Source organism: Thermothielavioides terrestris, chromosome 1, assembly GCF_000226115.1.
Source record: "Thermothielavioides terrestris NRRL 8126 chromosome 1, complete sequence".
NCBI lineage: Eukaryota > Fungi > Ascomycota > Sordariomycetes > Sordariales > Chaetomiaceae > Thermothielavioides > Thermothielavioides terrestris.
Genome location: NC_016457.1, coordinates 4,098,560 through 4,116,024, shown reverse-complemented (window position 1 = coordinate 4,116,024; position 17,465 = coordinate 4,098,560). Strand labels below are relative to the sequence as shown.

Sequence of the window (17,465 nt, the reverse complement as noted above, 5' to 3'; positions counted from 1 at the left end):
CGGGGATGGCGAGGCCTGGGATTTGTTGGGGGAGGGAATTGTGAGGGAGAGGCTGGGTTGAAGAGGGTAATTGATTGTTGTCTATCGGGCCGCGGAACCCATTATCCCGTTGGAGCGGTTTGGTGGAGGCAAAGGGGCCTGGGGTCGCGCTGTCCGTGGGAGATGGCAGTGCCCGCTCTTCTGGCCACGGCCACGTAGGGAAAGAAGCCCGGCGTTGCTCCGCGGCCAGCTCTTGATTCCGTTGCGCTCGTCTCTGCCTGGGTGTCTGGTATCGTTCTCGCCCCCGCGCTCTGTTACTGCTTTGCTGGGCCGGCCGATTAGCCGGGAGAGGAGGGCCACTTGGGACTGCCCGGTTGAAGGCTCCGTAGGGGGGGGTTTGGCCACCGTTCTGCGGGAACGTCGGGTACGCCGAATGGTCCTGGCGCTGAGGCGGTGGCTGGGTGTAGAAGGGGGAGAAACTACTGGAGGGGACGACTTGTGTCCCGAACTGGGTGCCGAACTGGTTGAAGGCATTCGGCATGGACGGCACATATCTGTCGCCTTGCCTGAAATCGTTCAGCGCCGGCGGCGCGTATTCTCCTTCGGGTTGCCTGTGCCGGCTCCGGCTCCTGGGTCGGTATCGGCCCATTTTTGCGGGTTGTGAAGATTGTATCTTCTTAGCTGGCAATGTCTCGATGAGATTCTGTACAGGTGTTCTCCAACTCTCTTCTGAAAGTGACAAGCGCTCTAGAGAGCGCTGGTCGTCTCTACCCAGCGCCTGGGTTTCTGTTTCGGAAGGGTGAACGCGAAGATGAGTCGCAGGCTGCGGGGTGGAGTCCAAAGCGACAGCTACCGATTTAGCCACGGCTGCCTGGCACGATTTCTGAGAAGAAAGTGGCTGCGCATGCGCGGTAGGAAAGGAAATCGGCAACAGGGGCGAGATAAATCGTGACGAGGCCGATGAGAGCAGAGGAGCCGTAGGTAGCCTCCTTCTCATTTCGAGAAAATTTGAGCCGCTTTGGGTGCCTGATTTGCCCGAGTGTCTCTTAGGACCAACCAGCGCTCAGCTACTCAGCTACGATCGCCCATTGGAACAGAATTCTGCACCCGGTTGTGTTTCCTGTCGGGGCTCTTTTTGTTCGTCTGCTCTCAGTTGAGGCGATGTGTCGGTTGGACTGAACTGGGGTGATTTTGCCCTAAGTGGTAGTTACCTGAGGTTAGGCGCCAGCGGAAGTTTACGTTAATGTGCTTAAATGTAACGGTAAGTTGGGTAAAGTTTCGCACACGCAACCCTGACCAACATTGAACATGAACCTGCCCTCTCCCCCCTAACCCAACCCTTACACTTCCCCGCGTTGCAACAGCCATCCCACGCGAAGCCTTTCCCTCTGTTACTCACCTCGGACTCATCTCACGATTGCACATATACGAGGTTAAGTTGTGCTAACAGCATTACGTCTCTCATGCCGATGCCGGTTTTCCACCAGTCTCCAACTTCGGCAATACAGAGAGACAGTGCGCGGGCGCAAGGTTGAGCACGGATTTCTGAGAACATTCTGCTGCTATTTACCTATTTAGGAGTATGTGCAATATGTACTGTACATGTAAGTATGTGTGTCCTCCTTGCCCAAACTTGCATTGCCGTCCTTCCTTTGCTCCAGGCAAAGCCGCAGCCGCTCCATTAAAGTATGGACCGAGGAGTACCGAGTCGAGGCAATAAAAGGTGAATCCCCAAAGACCCTGAACGCCCGCAACGCAGATGCAATATGCACGCAACAATACAGATATCCTCCCATACCGATACAATTTTTACTATCTCACCCCTTCAGGCTCCCGACTCGCAGCTACCCGCCATGTTTTACTTGGCGTAAAACCAGTATCTGGCATCACGACCTGTCAGCGCCAAGCTCACCATCTCCGGGGGAGAAGGCAGTAGTGCGTTCAGGGGGTGACCACTACTCACAGCGCCGCATACTGCACCTCGAAACTCGCCGCCATGCCCTCGCACGTGGCCGGCGCGCTGCCGCCGACGGTCTTGACGCGGTAGACCTCCTGCAGGCCGCCGGTGGCGCCCTGCTTGGCGGTGAGTTTGAGCCACGGCACGGCCGGCTCGCCGTTCAGGCCCTTGGGCGCGTCGGCCGGCGCCGGCGCGCTGCCGTTCTTGGCGCACGGCAGCTCGCCCAGCTGCCAGGTCGGCGAGACGTCCAGGTCGAAGAAGGGCGTGCCGTCGCCCAGGAAGAAGTGCCGGCCGCTGACGGCCAGGTCCGACGGGACCAGCTTCTGCGCCGTCTGGCTCTGCGTCAGGTCGAAGCGCAGGGCGGCCCGCGCGAGCGCCGACGCGAGGTCCAGGTCGGTGGTGGCGAGGCAGGAGGCGTTGAAGAGCGTTGCGAGGGCGCCGATGGCTTTGGGCGCGTCGCTTGGGTTGCCCGTGCTGCACGTGTAGTTTTGGGTGCCGCGGCCGATGGCGATGTGCTTGAGTCTGACGCCGGGGGAGGGTGGTGGGAGGCTGGATGAGGCTGGAGCTTGTCAGTTTGGTGTTCGGTGCTGGCGGAGGAAGCTCCGAGGGGAGGAGGAGCCTACGGAGAACGGCCTGGGAGAGGTCGCAAGCCGGCGCCTTGTCCAGCAACCTGCTTTCCTGGACCTTGGTGGCCAACAAGTTGAAGTAGTCGGCGACCGCGTTGATGCCGTCTGGCACGGCTGTGTCTGCGCTGATGGTGGGGAACGTGGGAGCGGCGCAGACGGAGGCGCTAAGCGCCGACACGAGGAGTAATGAGGCATGCATCGTTGTGGCTGCCGGAGTCTCGTCGGTGCAGGCAGTTGACTGCAGATCGATGGAGGGGTATCACGAATCAGGAAGGAAATCCAAGAAGCCGGAGGAGCAGCTGAGGACCAGACGGAGCGTAGGGAATAAGAAACAGGAGACAAAAAGGAAAGACGAGGCCGATCCGAGTGGGGGTTGAGATGGATATTTCGGCCGGATGGTATATACCGGTATGGAGTCGTGATGAAGGCGGAATGCACACGGTGGACAGCAAGCTCATCATGGAGAGGCTGGTTGAGTATTATACCACTCTCCGGACATGGCGGCACATGGCGCGGCGGGTAGCCGCCTTTCCAGATCCTCCGCGGCTGGCATTCTTTCCGTCCAGGGCCGAGCATGCACAGGCTCGCTAGTCCGGCGAGCAGCCGCCGAGGGCCCCGCTATTGCGGGAGGAAGAGGTCCCTGGATCCGAATGCTGCGATGCAACTGGCCGCTGGAGCTGCCAGTCAACATTGGAGGGGCTGGCCGACCCCCCATGTCCATCTGACCCCCTGCAAGCGCCGTTTCCGCCTCAACCTTCTTTTGGCTCCTCTGTATTTATAGGTGCACCCCTGTGCTGCGAGGGGCGCGTGTTTTCCAAACTTTGGGCCTTGGGCGGTATGCGCCGATCTTCGAAGACGCAGTGGAAGTTTCCACGACAACTGAGCCACTCTCTGTGCGCGGGAAGCGGAGAAAACTGCGTGCAATGTCAAAATAACCTGGCTGATGTTCAGTGATGGATTAGGTATGGAGACATCAAGAGTTCAAAGTAACGAGGTGAGTTCGCTTCTCGCATATCGGATGCAGAACCCTGGATCGATCTGTACCTGGAGCAGGCATTCAGGGCCTAGTATAAACCAGATAAAGCTTCTACACAACACTCGCAAAGTTCTATGTGGCACAGAATAGACTGCATAGCTAAGCATCTCTGATTCTCCAACTCAACTGGACCTTCGTGCGCTGCGATTTACTTACTTCTGCACGCAGTATTCCATACAATTCCGGCTCCGCAGAACATTTCGGGCGCCAGGTGTGCGCTTATCAGATCGCGCTTCCAGAATAGCACAGCAAGGAAATTGGGCTAATTTACCGCAACCTATCGAATTTAACCCACAAATTCCTGCGCATCCATTGGCCGAGCTATTTTTGCCCGCCTCGGCTGCCGCCATTAGCCGCCCGCGCTAATCGCCTGGATTTCCACGGCACGGCTCCGCTTGTCAACGCTGATGTTGCAGACGGGATCTCGCGGCTCCGGATTAACCCACCTTCATCCCAGACCAACCCAACTTTTGTTAGTAACCAAGATCTAGCATTGAAGATCCCCGATCTCGTTCTGCACGGAGCCCTTCCTGGGTAGTATACGGTGCTGGTGCCCTAATTCCACGGGCCGGCGGTATGTTGCTCGTATAAGCAGCTGCGTACTTTGTTAGCTTCCTCTCGGGTTCGCGGCTACCGACAGCGGAAACGTCAGCATCCGCTTCTTTTCCTGGAACTTCCTTAGCGCGCCAGGGGGGGGTAGCAAAATCATCTCTACTATAGTTTTCTAGAGCTAAAATAGTTTTTTAGTTCACAATATACTTTATATTATAAAAAGGATTACTACTACTATCGTAGAGCTAAAATCATTATATAATATAAGAACTACTTATATAAATTATATATTTAATAGTAAAATAATCACTATACTAGTTTTCTATTATATATATCTTAGATCTATAGAAGGATTTTAAAGTTAAACCTTTTTTTTAGTTTAAAGATTCTTTTCTCTAAAAATGATTTTCTATCTCTAAGATAGCTTTTACCTCTTTTCTATATTCTCTAACCTACTGCCCCTTAGCTTAAGCCCTCTAGATAAGTGTGAAATTCAAAAGTATAACTGTGAAATCGTAATCTCGTAGTCTCGTAGTATAATGGTAAATCCGTAAGCTTGTATTGTATAGGTCTTGAGTTCGATTCCTCGTAGAGTCCAGTTTTTTCAACTAAAAAAAAAAAGAAAAGAAGAAAAAAAAAGAGAAGAGAGAAGTAGAGGAAAGAAGAGATAAAAAAGGGTAGAGGGCTTAGAATAGATAAGAGAGTTTACTTTTATATATAGGTAATAAAATTTTAAAAGATAATCTTTTATCTAAAAGTTGATTTTAAATTAATTAAAATTATTTTAAATTTTAAATTTCTTTTTCTTATTAAAAATTATCTTTAATTACTAATATTAATATCTATTTAAAATAATCCTATTAGTAAAAGATTATTTTTACTATAAGATATTTTTACTCTTTAAATTCCTATTTGATTTAAATTAATCCTCTTAGTTGAAAATCATTTTCTTCGAAAGATATTTTGAACTCGGGACCGGTAGGAGCCTGTTTTCCAGGCGAAATATCTTGACGCTCCAAAATGGTCCCAGAGATCATTTTGCCACCCCCCCCTGGCGCGCTAAGGTTTTCATATCCGGCGAGATGAATGAGTCGCCTCCCTCGCAACAATCCCAATTCATCATACCTCCAACCCCGCTCCTGCAGGGACTCTTGTTTTCCCCAGCACGCCTTACGCATCTGTGTCTGTTTACCAAGTACGCAATACTCGACGGCCGAAACAATCTTGCAGCAGCATACCGCGGACTCGCTCGCCAAAAAGCCTGGTCTCTTGGCACTCGCTTCGGCCGGATCTCTGTCTCGACGCCAGCCAGCTGATGCCATCAATCCTCGTGGCAAAAGCCCTGGTTAATGCGTAGTAAACGACCCTGCAGCGGGCACTTCCCAGCCAGCAAAACACTCGGTCCCCTGCAGTATTTAGACGCTGGCCGCCCGCCGCGGCCAGGTCTCGCGTGTCCTATCCCGTCGTTGCATTCCCGGTTTACCCCCTGCCAGTTCCACTCCTTCCCGCTGCATGTCTTACGGGCGCGTGGGACGGTGGAGGAAGCGAGGCCTGCCGTTGCGGCTTCCTTTTTTTTTTTTCTGTGGAGGGAGGGAGGGAGTCCTGGACAGACATGCTATATCTGGATGTCTAGACGCACGGTAAAGTCCATCGGCAGGGCAAAGCTGGCTTGCCATCTGTCCACTGTGAGTGGGACACGGATGAGTCGGCACGGAGATTGTCGGAGAAGCTCTGTTTTCTCACTCACATTGACGGGTCGCCGGCGCGGCGTCCTGTTTGAGTGCGACTTCACACAGGCCCGTTGTGATGCTCGAGCTTCAAATTGAGTCTCTTACACGTAACCATTAGCCGCTCGCTGTTTTATCCGCAACTCCTGCTCCATCGCTCTCGGCAAAGCATTGTATTCCCCAACAGAACACGTCAAGCTTCGCGCCGTATGAACCATGACACATCCACATCATCGAGGTATGATACAGAGAAATACACAGTCCCATGCCCTCCACTCCATCAACATTACCAAGTAAAGGCCCACCACATGGGTGCATGGGGAGGACGGTGGCGCCACGCCGGCAGCCAATCCCGGGGCCCCGTGTCCGCAGCCGCCCGTCGAGACGGCTGGCCGCCTCGCGCTGGACCGCCCGTCGCTTTAAGATTGCAGGATCCCCTCACCGGCCCGCGTCGACCACTCACGCCTTCCTTCCCGCTCCTGCCGCAAACCATGCGTGTATCCATCCGTGTAAGATTTGAACACCGAAACCACAGCCTGCCCATGTAGACGCGCCACATAACTCTCGGGCCGGTTTACCGTCCGATCCCAAGAACATAGTTGCCGTGTAGGCGTGCCGGTCTGGTGACGGTCCGCAGCCCGCAGTCCGCGGATCCGTCAGCTCCACACACCGACACAGCAGAGTGACGACTACCGATTCCACCTCTCCCACTCACTCATCCCTTCCCCCGCCCCTTTCTCCCCCTCACCCGCCGCCCACCCCGCCCGCAGCAGCCGCCTTCAACCCCTTGGCAGCGCCCACACCGGCCCTCGGCCCCGGCCCCACCCCAGCAGCAGCCAGCCCCGCAGCGCCGCCGGCCAAGCTCTGGCGGTCCGCGTCGGCGGCGCCCATCCAGAAGAGCGCGACGAAGACGAGCGCGTGCAGCGCGACGCAGTACAGCGCGAACAGGTTCCTGCTGGTGCGGCTGGCCAGGACGGTGCGGGCGAGCGCGTAGACGAGGCGCTCGGGCAGGCTCATGCGCTGGTAGGCGCGGGCGGACTCGCGGCCGCGGAAGGCGGCGAAGGGCGAGAGGTTCGACTCGTACGCCTTGCGGTAGCGGTCCAGCGCGATGCCGCCGCCGCCGCCGCCGCCGCCGCTGCTGCTTCCGCCTCCGAGCGGGAAGGTTCCTGAGCCTGGCGTGGTGGGCGTGGTGATGGGGACGCTGGATGGGTTGGGGTTGGCGGCGAAGGCGGCGGAGGAGGAGGTCGTGGCGCGGTTGTACGTAGACACGTAGCGCGTCTTTTCGTAGAGGTTGAGGTTGTCGCGCTGGAGCGCGGCGATCTCCTGCCGGAGCTGCGAGACGGTGCGGTGGGTCTCCGAGAGCTCCTGCTCGAGCTGCGCGTTGCGCTTCTTGAAGCGGTCGCGCTGCGCCGTGATCATGGGCAGGATACCCGAGCCGCCGCCCATGCCTGCGGACCTGTCATCGGAGAGGTCGCGCGGGCTGAAGCCGCTGATGATGGACGATGTCGGCGATGTCCGCCCTCCTTTGCGGCCGGGAGCGATCGAGGGGGTGTAGCGGCTGACGTAGGTGCCGGCGACGGAGGCGCCCGAGGGAAACGCGTTGGGCGCCTCGGCCTGGATGGTCGAAAGCTCGTTCTCGAGCTTCTCGTTGAGGCTTTGCGACTTCTCGAGCTCGGCGTTCGTTCGGGAGAGCTCCTCCTGCAGATTCTGCAGCCTGCTCTGGAGATCCTGGTGCGACACGCGCAAGATCGTGAGCTCTTCGCTTAACTTCCTGTTGCGGGCTAGGAGAAGCTGCTCGAGTGTGTCGCCCTTGCCCGTGCTCGCAGAGCCGTTGGCGTCGTCCGCAACATCCCGGCCCTCGTCGTCGTCTCCTGTGGAGAACTCGATGCTCTTCAGCACCTCGAGCTCTTGCTTCACGTCGTCGTAGTCACTCCATTTCTGCACCTTCGACTTCAGCGCGTCCCTTTCCTCCTTCAGCAAGCCGACCTCTCTCTCAAGCCCCCGAAGTTTCGCATCCAGCTCCCTTTTCAAGCCTTCTTTCTCCACCCGCGCAGCGTCGAGCTTCCGGATCAGGGACGAGTTCTCCGACCTCACACGCATGTAGTTCGGATCGTCTTCCAGGGCTGCCGAGGACTGGGAAGGCACCTGCGACTTGGCCTGAGCCAGCTCCAGCCGCAACTGCTCGTTGCGAGCCTCCACCTCGGCAAGCCGGGCGCTGGTCCGCTCAAGGTCAGACTGCACCATCTCCAGCTCGGCGCTAGTGACGTGGCCTGGCTGACCTTGTCCTGCATCGTCAGACTTTCCTAGCCGCTGGTTGACCTCATAGCTCGCCTTGATCTCGCTGAGGAGGCGGTCCTGGTTCTCGACCTTGTCCTCGAGCGCCTTCTCCTTGGCCGCCCAGTTGTCTTCCTTCTCCGCCAGCACGGCAGTCCACGACGCCTCGACCTCCTTGACCCTGCTCTCGAGATTCTCCTCCAGCTTCTTCCTCGTGTCACATTCTGCTTGGAGTCGAGATTCGGTGTCTTCAAGCTGAGTCGTGAGTCTCGAGACAGTCTCCTGCAGGTGCTGGTTTTCTTGGCTAAGTTTCGGCAGCGTCTCTTCCGAGACGAGCATAGAATCCACTGAGGCCTCGAGCAGTGGATACGGATCCGGTGCATCGGACAGTGCCGTGTATGCTTGTAGAAAGGCCGAGTTGACGGACCTGGAGTGATTGGTAAGGAGGTCGATGAAGGTTTGATAGGCTGCGACGGGGTCAGTCCAAGCCGGCCACAGCAGGATGTTCCGAAACGGGGATCGTACGTACCCTTGAGCAAGGCCTTGATTTCGGTAAGCTTGCTGGCGTCGTCTAGCTTTCTGAAGTCTTTCGTTTTCTGCGCCAGATCTTTCCTCTGCACGGTCGAATCTCGCTGGTACGCCACGATCTCGGATGCCGTGTTGTCCAGATTAGAGACGAGCGCGGTAAAATCGAGATCTAGACCGGGTCTTGAGTTAGACGACGAGACGCCTCGTAACTCTTGAGACGGGTCAGATCACAGCGTACTCCTCCATTGTGAGATTGCGTGTTGAAAATTGTTGACCGCACCCCCGGCGGCGGGTGTCACCGTGGCGGCTGCTCCTGCGCCCGGAGCGCCGGAACTGGTGCTGTCGGCCATTACGTCGTAGCTGCTCCCGCAGACCGTGGCGGGACTATCGGGGACGGCAACGGGCCCAGCGTTGCGGTGTTGCGGACATTAACCGTGCTTCGGCGTCGCGTTGTTTGTGCTCACGAGTTTCTCGAGATTCGGCTGGAACTGATCGACGGGAAAGCGGTCCAGGTGGCCGGAGGAGCGGCGCCAAGGCTGGCCGCGCAGCTGCGCAGTGGTTGGCCGGCTGTGGGGTTGTGGGGCTTGGAACTCGGGCTTCTTCACCCAACACCAAGAACCTCTCCTAACCTTGCTCGCCATACAAAAACCCAAACCAGATCCAGGTTTTGCAGGACGCCTGGCGACGCTTGTCTCAACTCTACTAGACTACTCCTTCACCAGGACCTTCGGGCATTTGGTGGAAACAAAACTTTTGTCGCCGTCTACGCGGCTTTCACCAGGTGCCGCGATAATTGAAACTTGGCCATCAGTGATCGCGGCGCGGACTTGAGTCGCGGACTTTCTCCCTCCCTCTCTCTCCCCCCCTTCGTGCTCCCTTTCCTTTTTTCTTTTTTATGATTTCATTTTTTTTTTGTGATTTCTATTTTTTTTTCTTTTTTTATGATTTCTATTCTTTCTAGTCCATGGTCTTCCAAAGATCTGAATGCACAGCTACGCCTCCGCTTGGACGAAGGCTTGCTTCAACGTCCCGGGAGCAAGTTCTCTCCTATGTACCGCGGGAATCCCTGAAAGCCCAGCCACAACTCACCACTGCCCGGCCGCTTGGGGGAACCCACAATCTCCTTGCTGCGCGCCTTGAGCTCGTCGACGTCCCACGCGGCGTAGACGATTTTGCCTCGGAGGAAGTCCGCCTCCGGAGACGCGGCCCAAACGAGGAAGTCCGAAGGGAGCGAGACTAAGTTCGTCTGTCAGTGACTGACGAAACAGAGTGATGGAAAGGGAGGATGAGTAAATCTCAGCACTCACGATCGTCGTACTCGAAAGGCAGCTTGGTCGTCTTGGCGAGTTCGGCCGACATAGCGGTGCGCAGGAAGCCCGGGTGGACGTGCACCAGACGCACGTGGCGATTCTCGGCTGCCAGGGCCTCCAGCAGTTTGACGGCGGCGAGCTTGCTGCTGGCATAGGCGCCCATGCCTGGGAACGGCGGGAACAGGATGCCGGCAGTTGTCAGGTTGAGGAAGGTGATTTGCTGCTCGCCGGATGCAGCAGCGCTGCTTTCCCTGCCTCGGTTTGCCAGGATGACTGCCTGCCCGATCGCCAGCGTGCCGACCACCGTCATCTCGTAGCCTTTGAGGAATGTCGCCGGGTCGGCCTCCACGAGCGGCTGCACAGGTGCCAAGACGCCTGCGCAATGGACCAAGACGTCGATGGCGCCCAGCGCTTTCACCACGCCATCCAAAACGGCGCGCAGGGCCGGCGAGTCCCGCAGGTCGACCGCATGCGTCTCGATGACCAGGTCTGCCGCGGCCCCGTCCGCAGAGCGGGCTAGTTCCGCCGTCTTGGCCAACTCGTCGGGGCGGCGGCCAAGCAGGATCAGCGCTTTAGGCCTCGACACGGCGAAAGACGCAGCCGTGGCCCGCCCGATGCCACCTGACGCGCCGGTAATCACGACAACTTTCCCCGTGCTGGCCAACGCCGGAAGCCGGGGGTTAATTGCCGGGTAGGTAGCATTGTGCACCACTTTGGTGTAAGACGGCTGGGCTCGTGGGCTTGCCATTATGTCTGTTTGCTTGTTGGGGAGAGTCGGGAGTTGAGATAGAAAGATTGGTCCCGAAGATAGCGCGGAAGCAGTTTGCTGTTTGATGAAGGGGCACCCATATAGCAACTGAGCCCAATGGTCGATGTAGTACGGGGTACTTATGTTTGTCGATACCCAAAGAAAGGCCTGTTGGAGGCTGTTGAGAGCGAAGGTTTAGGCATACAGTGCGGAGATACGGCGGAAGGCCGCGCCCGCGCGGAGTTACGTCCTGAAGGATTCGGCTTGGAGCAGGAGAGGCACCTTCATTGCGGAACTTGGGCGTGTCGTCCAAGTGTATGTCTTGTTCCTTTGTGCTTCGGGACATCGTGTCATAGAGAGTCTCGAGACGGGCTTGATGTAGAGATATTGAGGTGCTTCACCTTCACCTGGTATGTACCGCACCTACACCTGAGCTAAGACCACAAGCTCGAGCAACAGGGGCCCATACTGCCATTAAAAAGCCATTTGGAGCTCGGATTGACCGCCTCTAAAACTTCCACAACGATCTGTATAGCCTAGTAACTGCGGCCGATCTGTGTACTGTGTAGCCCAGCAACTGCGGCCCTGAGTTGTTGTTTATTGGCATGGCGGGGCTGACTGCGGTATTCAGTACTGTGCCTCCTACTGTACACCACTGTGGTGTAGTGCTGTGGTGGGTTGCGGCGGGGACCTTAAGCTGGCGACAGGGATTAGCTGAGTGCCTGCCTATGGACACTCGGTAGCGCCATCGCCCTGGAGCTTCCCGGCACCGACCTCATGACAGCCTCACTCCCTCAAACACGACAACGACACAAACACGCGCGCTGCTCCACTCATTGGCCCCTGTGCCACAGTGCCCCGGTTATCGCGCATCTCTCCGACCGCCGGGCGACAATGTTCGGGATGTGCCATGGCCTCCGACCCGCAGAGGAAGCAGGGCAGAGCCGCAGCGCTCCCCGGCGCCGGGCCCTACACGCTGCGCCCGCTGCTGCACGACGTGCCCCTGTCCGCCGATGGCAATGACGAGGACGTCAAGATCAATTGCGTCGATTATTACGGTATGCGCACCTTGGAAAACCGGCCGTCGAAGGGGGGGAGCCCTTGCTGACCGCCGCTCGCAGACGGGAATCTCTACGTCGGCACCAGCGCATCCGAACTCCTCCACTTCTTCCGTATCCCACCCGACCCGAGCGACCCCAGTGGGCCTGCCACCTTCATCCTCGCATCCCGTCTCCCTCCCGTATACTCGGAGCCCGCGGGCGGTATCCAGGGCTCCCGGCCGGGCGTGCAGCAGATCTTGCTGCTGCCACGGGTCGGCAAGGCGTGTGTCTTATGCAACTGGACCGTCACCTTCTACTCGCTGCCCGAGCTGAGCCCCGTGTTCGGCGCCACCCAGGTCAGAAACTGTAACTGGATCGGCGGTGTCGACTTGAACGAGGGCGTCGGTCAGGGCATGAGCCGGAGCGGAAACGAGAAAGCACCGGGCGTTACCATCTTGTTGTCCCTGAACCGCCGGATACAGGTGGTGAGGATAGGGGAGGAGGATGCCAGGGTCATCAGGGTATTTGCCGTCTCATCAGCCCTCCCTTTAAAGCGCCCGTCTGACTCGGCTTCCAGAAAATCGATTTTGCGGGGAGCACACTCTCGGTGCGCCGGGACTCGATCGCATGTGTGGCTGATTCGCGGAGTTATGCTCTCTTGGACGTCGACCGCCAGCTGAAGATTCCCCTCATGAGCATATCGTCTCTCGACGATTCGCAGCCAGACGGCGCCTTCGGTCAAGCCCAGAACATCGCGGGCGCTGCCGAAGGCGGCTTGTCCAGGAGCGCCTCATCCGCGACGGCGCGCGCGCCCGCGAATGCTCTTGGCCATTCCAGAAGCACGAGCTTGGGTGACTTCATCTCGGGTATGCGCAGGAACGACAGGCGACCGGGAGAGCCTGATGACCCCGTCTTCCAAGACTCCGATGCGCCACCACCATCGCGGAGCCCGGCGCCGACGGATAAGCCGCTGCCCGCTCCGCCGAGGGAAGCGGAAAATTATCTGGCCGCTCAGGCCGCCCCTGCTGCTCCCCGTGCTGCTTCTCCTGCTGCTCCCCCGCCGCGGATAGCAACACCGCCGGTTCAAACGGCAACAACGCCGGCACCGGCAGCAACACACGCCGCGCAGACGGCAACCCCGCCGGTGCGGACCACCCCGCCCCCCAAGCCCGGCTCCGTCTTCCTGAAGCCGCATATTGTGTCCCCTACCGCGGAAGAGTTTCTCTTGGTCACCGGAACGGGCCCGCTTGACCCTGGCATTGGCATGTTTGTGAACCTGGATGGAGACCCTACGCGCCCGACGCTTGAATTTGACAGATACCCCCGGGAAATCGCAGTTGACGGCGGTGCAACCGACCTCTCGACCTCTCGCCTGTCTCTGGCTGCCGAAGAGGAGGGCTACGTTCTCGCCTCGATGGCCAAGGAGTTCGAAGATGGTCTGCATCACGGTCTCGAGATCCAGCGCTTCGACGTCAATATAGGCGAGGACGAGCCGGAGAAATGGTGGCTGGAAGTCAAGGACAGCGCGCCCAAAGGACTGTCCCCCAGTACTCCCATAGGCATCCGGCCACTGTTGCAGAGCGAGGAGATACTTTTCGAGGACGTCGTCGACCGGCTGTGCCAGAGGCGATTCTCGCCATTCAAGGGACAGCCAGAAACCCCGACCATGTCGCTAAAGAGCAGTGACTCCCGGACTGCGCTATCCCTTCAACGCCTGTCTCAGGAGAAGGAGCTGTTTGACCAGTCTGACGATGAAAAACTACCGCCAGACTGGGAAGAGCAGAGAAACCAAGAAGGAGAGGACTTTGTGCGACGGTTGGCAAGGACATCGTCACGCTTGGCCGTCTGGGCTGGGAGCCACATATGGTGGGCTGTGCGGAATCCACTGCTCACGCAGCTCGATTCGGCCCTGGAGTTGGCCGCTGCTTCTCCGGGTCAGCAGACAAATCCAGGTGCTCTCGAGATTAGGCGCCCGCTCCTTTCCCTTCTCAACACCATCAAGGATCGTGAAGCAACCACGGAACTCGAGTTCATGACGCTCGGTTACATCAGGCAAAAAGCCAGCGTCATGCTTCTGATGTCATTTCTGAGCTCGCCAGAACCCCCGTTCACGGAGCCCGAGACGAGAGCGATGGAGGAGAATCTCGTCAGCGGCGACCTGGACGCTCGGGTCGTCCTGTCTCTGATACCCGCGCTTCGTAACGAAATTGTCGTGAACCGGAGAGGCATATGGATATACAATGGCGTCAGGAGCACCGTCAACAGCTACATCTCAGCCGAAGCGGACGGCTTTCCGATGCAAGGAGTCAGCTCCTTGCCCTCGCATGTTCTCCAGTTCCTGAGACGGTTCCTCTCCGCTTGGAGGAAGAAGAAGGGGTTCGGCAGTATACCGGATGAGGTGTTCCGAACCGTGGATGCATCCCTGCTGCTGGTACTACTTGAACTAGATCAGGACACACCAAGCGGCCAGACTGGCAAGCGCGGTTCGGCCCGCAAGGAGCTCTACGAACTCGTCGACCATGGAGTCGACTGCTTCGACAGAGCAGTGGACATATTGGAGACATACCACCGACTGTTCGTTCTCAGCCGGCTGTACCAACACCGCAAGATGGCAGCCGACGTGCTCGCGACATGGCGTCGTATCATCGAGGGCGAGGAAGACCGAGGCGGCGAGCTTGGCGACGGGGAGCAGCGCGTCAGGAGCTACCTCTCCAATATTAGCAACCAGGCGCTCGTGCAAGAGTACGGCCTGTGGCTGGCCCGCCGAAATCCCAAGCTCGGTGTCCAAGTCTTCACCGATGAAAAGGGCAAAGCCCCGAAATTCGAGCACACCCGGGTCATCGCCCTCCTCCGTGAGGAAGCCCCTGACGCGGTCAAGTACTACCTCGAGCACCTCGTGTTCGACAAGGGCAACACATCCTACGTCAACGAGCTCATCACATACTACCTGGACATCGTCATCACCGACCTCCAGGCCTCCGCGGCGTCCCGCGACAACGTCGCCGCCTCCTACGACACCTACCGCGCCCTCAGCCCACCAAAGCCGACCTACCTGCGCTTTCTCACGGACAACGCGCCGCCCTCGGACGAAGTCTGGCAGAGCCGGCTGCGGCTCCTCCAACTCCTCGGCGGCGGGCACGACTATGATGCGTCGGCCATTCGACAACGAATCGAGGACTCACTCTCCGCCCTCCCCGCGTCATCACCGCCCCAACTCGCCGAACTGGATGGAAACACCCCAACTGACCACCAGCATCTCCTCGTCCCCGAGTTCATCATCCTCGCCGCCCGCGCCGGCCAGCACGCCGCCGCCCTGCGCCTCCTCGTCCACCGCCTAGGCGACTACGACACCGCCGTGTCCTACTGTCTGCGCGGCGCCGCCGCCCTCACCCCGTCCGGCACTCACTACCGCGACCAACCCCACCAACGCCGCGACACCGACGCCGAACCGCCACCCCGCTGGACGCGCGACGAGCAGACGCGCCTGTTCCGCGCGCTGCTGGGCGAGTTCCTGGCGCTGCGCGACGGCGACGAGCGCGCCGCGCAGACGGGCGCGCTGCTGGAGCGGTTCGGCGGCTGGTTCGACGTCGTCGAGGTGCTCGGCCTGCTGCCGGAGGAGTGGCCCGTCGAGGTTGTCGGCGAGTTCCTGGTCGCCGCGCTGCGGCGGCTGGTGTGCGAGCGCCGCGAGGCCATGGTGGAGCGCGCGCTGAGCGGGGTGGAGAACTTGAGGGTCGGCTGGGAGTTTGTGGGCGTCGTGGAGGAGAAGGGGGCGGTCGTGGAGGAGGGGGCAACAGAAGGGGCGGCGGCGGTGGTAGTGGGGCAGGGGGAGTGAGGATTCCGTCGCACTCGTGTGCCACGGGATGGTACACAGTACATCCGAGGTTATGGAAGTTGACGGTGTTGAGTAAGTCAAAGAGGAACGACGGGGTGCACGGGTATGTACGGAATACACCAGCAACTACGGATACCGGCGGGCCCTCACAATCTCCTGTTTAATTCGATTGCAACACTGCACAGCCCCGACATCCAAAGCACTCTTCGTCTCGGTGACCCGCCAATTGTAACCCGCTGCCGGCCGGAGATGTCAACAACAAGCAAAACAGAGTTGCATCCCTGACCGCGGTCAACAACGAAGAAGACAGGGTGTGGCCCAGGACAACTACCCGGACCGGAGCCTCCCTCCCTACGTCTTGCATCCACATTTCCTATGACGCACCATAGTAACAAGATAGTTAACACTACTACGCATGACGGTGTTCAGCCCCGTTGGAGTAGCTCGCGCCGCCGACCGTCGCATGAGCAAGAGTTGGACGTCGCAGGATCGTCGGCCGTTCCCACTCGCCGGGTACCCGGGTTTGTTCAAAGCAAAGAGGTCTCTGTGTGTGTGTTGCTCCGGCTTACGTGTCGAAAGTCAGGGTATGCTTGCCGGCAGCCCCTTTGTTGGAGTTTTACTGTAGCACTGTGGATTCTGTAATGTCGTTGTTTACTGCGCGGTATGGAGCATGTTCGTACCCAGGAGTGGACCGGAGTGACTGGTGAGTGCGGGCGGTGTGCAAGGCGATTTCAGGGGTGCAGATGCAGCTCCCGATTATGTGGAGACGGCCCGATAGCTCCTGTGTAATTTATGTGTAATCCGTTGAAAGGCGTGAGTTGGTTCAGGGGCTGGGATGGGCGAATAGACATCACGGGGAGGTCGAAGCTGCGCAAAAATTGGGTTGGCATTGGGTTGGCATTGGATGGGCTGGGGGGTTTCTCTTTCCTTAGTAGGTACCTAAGGTAGGAGCAATCTGGACTGTTACCTAAGCGGCGCGTTGCACGGCATGGGAAGTGTTGTCAGGATGCCGTTTACTTACTGCGTACACTAGTGGTGCTGCGTGCCTCTGGGCAGTTCACGGCTGCTTTCGTGCCCAACTTACCTCGCTACCAGCAGTCGCACGGTTAACTAAGGTACCGCGGTAGTCTTCCGCTGACTCTCCCGTACCAGGTAGCGCTCGAGCTCATGATGCGTCGGACTGCTACATCGCCATCAGGCTCGCAGCAGCAAACCGGGATTGTGCCAAGTGTTCTGGGCCGCGGAGATGGCACGGACACACCGAAGGGTAGCAGCGGCCCTGCCATCTCCAGGTCGTATTTTGGAAGCGAGAGCGGCAGAACCATACCCACGGAGATCGGCGCCCTGTGGGCCCTGTACGGAGCATGATTAGTACGGAACATACCGTAGCGTACTGCGGTACGATGCTGTCAGTTCACTCAGTGAATGAAGTGCAGAAGCCAACCGCATACAAAGTACGGAATACTGAACACATAGTCCGGAATAGCGTGGCGGATAATTGCGGCAGAAATGACGGGCAGCAGTACCAAGAGGCTCCCCCACTGACGCTTGATTTTTCCCGGTGCAGGCCAGCAATAGTCTGGACGCTTCTGGACCGTCGCCAACAGCCTCGCAGAGAGGGTCGCATGCAGTCGCGCTGGGGACTGGACAAGAGGCCCAGAGCTTGGTCGAGGTCTGAGCGCGCGACCGAGGCACTGCACTTGTCCTCGCGAGTCTGTTACACAGTAGTTAGCCGAAAGCCACCTCAAATCGGAGCAGCATTTCCTATTACGGCCCTGTCATCGACCGAGAAGAGCTACTGTGTCCGTGTGCGGAGGAGTTGGCTGGGGATGACTCTGGATCCGTGCTTGAGCAGG

At 58.3% G+C, this 17,465-nt stretch overlaps 4 protein-coding genes across 4 annotated transcripts; 1 reads left to right on the top strand and 3 right to left on the bottom strand.

The window, feature by feature from the left end:
* Positions 1-1,675: 1,675 nt before the first annotated feature.
* On the bottom strand, positions 1,676-3,032 carry THITE_2108246 (uncharacterized protein). The gene is made up of 4 exons (XM_003649544.1): positions 2,969-3,032; positions 2,560-2,800; positions 1,955-2,495; positions 1,676-1,859 (listed from the first exon to the last, which is right to left on the bottom strand). The coding sequence occupies exons 2-4, from the start codon at positions 2,759-2,761 to the stop codon at positions 1,838-1,840; spliced, it is 765 nt and encodes a 254-aa protein (XP_003649592.1). The 5' UTR covers positions 2,762-2,800; positions 2,969-3,032; the 3' UTR covers positions 1,676-1,837.
* A 3,491-nt stretch (positions 3,033-6,523) lies between these two features.
* On the bottom strand, positions 6,524-9,186 carry THITE_2108244 (uncharacterized protein). Its single transcript, XM_003649543.1, has 3 exons — positions 8,918-9,186; positions 8,681-8,848; positions 6,524-8,618 (listed from the first exon to the last, which is right to left on the bottom strand). The coding sequence occupies exons 1-3, from the start codon at positions 9,027-9,029 to the stop codon at positions 6,622-6,624; spliced, it is 2,277 nt and encodes a 758-aa protein (XP_003649591.1). The 5' UTR covers positions 9,030-9,186; the 3' UTR covers positions 6,524-6,621.
* A 368-nt stretch (positions 9,187-9,554) lies between these two features.
* THITE_2108242 (uncharacterized protein) lies at positions 9,555-11,222 on the bottom strand. The gene is made up of 2 exons (XM_003649542.1): positions 9,987-11,222; positions 9,555-9,915 (listed from the first exon to the last, which is right to left on the bottom strand). The coding sequence occupies exons 1-2, from the start codon at positions 10,735-10,737 to the stop codon at positions 9,701-9,703; spliced, it is 966 nt and encodes a 321-aa protein (XP_003649590.1). The 5' UTR covers positions 10,738-11,222; the 3' UTR covers positions 9,555-9,700.
* Positions 11,223-11,457: 235 nt separating this feature from the next.
* On the top strand, positions 11,458-15,797 carry THITE_2108240 (uncharacterized protein). Its single transcript, XM_003649541.1, has 3 exons — positions 11,458-11,795; positions 11,859-12,298; positions 12,355-15,797. Exons 1-3 carry the CDS (start codon positions 11,648-11,650, stop codon positions 15,607-15,609), a joined length of 3,843 nt encoding a protein of 1,280 aa, XP_003649589.1. The 5' UTR covers positions 11,458-11,647; the 3' UTR covers positions 15,610-15,797.
* The last annotated feature ends 1,668 nt before the right edge of the window (positions 15,798-17,465 follow it).

Bases quoted from the DNA above. Each gene is read 5' to 3' on its own strand.
- THITE_2108246 (XM_003649544.1), bottom strand. From the start codon at position 2,761: ATGCATGCCTCATTACTCCTCGTGTCGGCGCTTAGCGCCTCCGTCTGC. The intron at 2,496-2,559 runs GTAGGCTCCTCC...GACAAGCTCCAG, and splicing joins CCTCTCCCAGGCCGTTCTCC to CCTCATCCAGCCTCCCACCA. The intron at 1,860-1,954 runs GTATGCGGCGCT...TCGTGATGCCAG, and splicing joins GCGGCGAGTTTCGAGGTGCA to ATACTGGTTTTACGCCAAGT.
- THITE_2108244 (XM_003649543.1), bottom strand. From the start codon at position 9,029: ATGGCCGACAGCACCAGTTCCGGCGCTCCGGGCGCAGGAGCAGCCGCC. The intron at 8,849-8,917 runs GTACGCTGTGAT...GACCCGGTCTAG, and splicing joins CGCAATCTCACAATGGAGGA to ATCTCGATTTTACCGCGCTC. The intron at 8,619-8,680 runs GTACGTACGATC...ACCCCGTCGCAG, and splicing joins AATCAAGGCCTTGCTCAAGG to CCTATCAAACCTTCATCGAC.
- THITE_2108242 (XM_003649542.1), bottom strand. From the start codon at position 10,737: ATGGCAAGCCCACGAGCCCAGCCGTCTTACACCAAAGTGGTGCACAAT. The intron at 9,916-9,986 runs GTGAGTGCTGAG...AGACGAACTTAG, and splicing joins GCCTTTCGAGTACGACGATC to TCTCGCTCCCTTCGGACTTC.
- THITE_2108240 (XM_003649541.1), top strand. From the start codon at position 11,648: ATGGCCTCCGACCCGCAGAGGAAGCAGGGCAGAGCCGCAGCGCTCCCC. The intron at 11,796-11,858 runs GTATGCGCACCT...CGCCGCTCGCAG, and splicing joins CAATTGCGTCGATTATTACG to ACGGGAATCTCTACGTCGGC. The intron at 12,299-12,354 runs GTATTTGCCGTC...CTCGGCTTCCAG, and splicing joins AGGATGCCAGGGTCATCAGG to AAAATCGATTTTGCGGGGAG.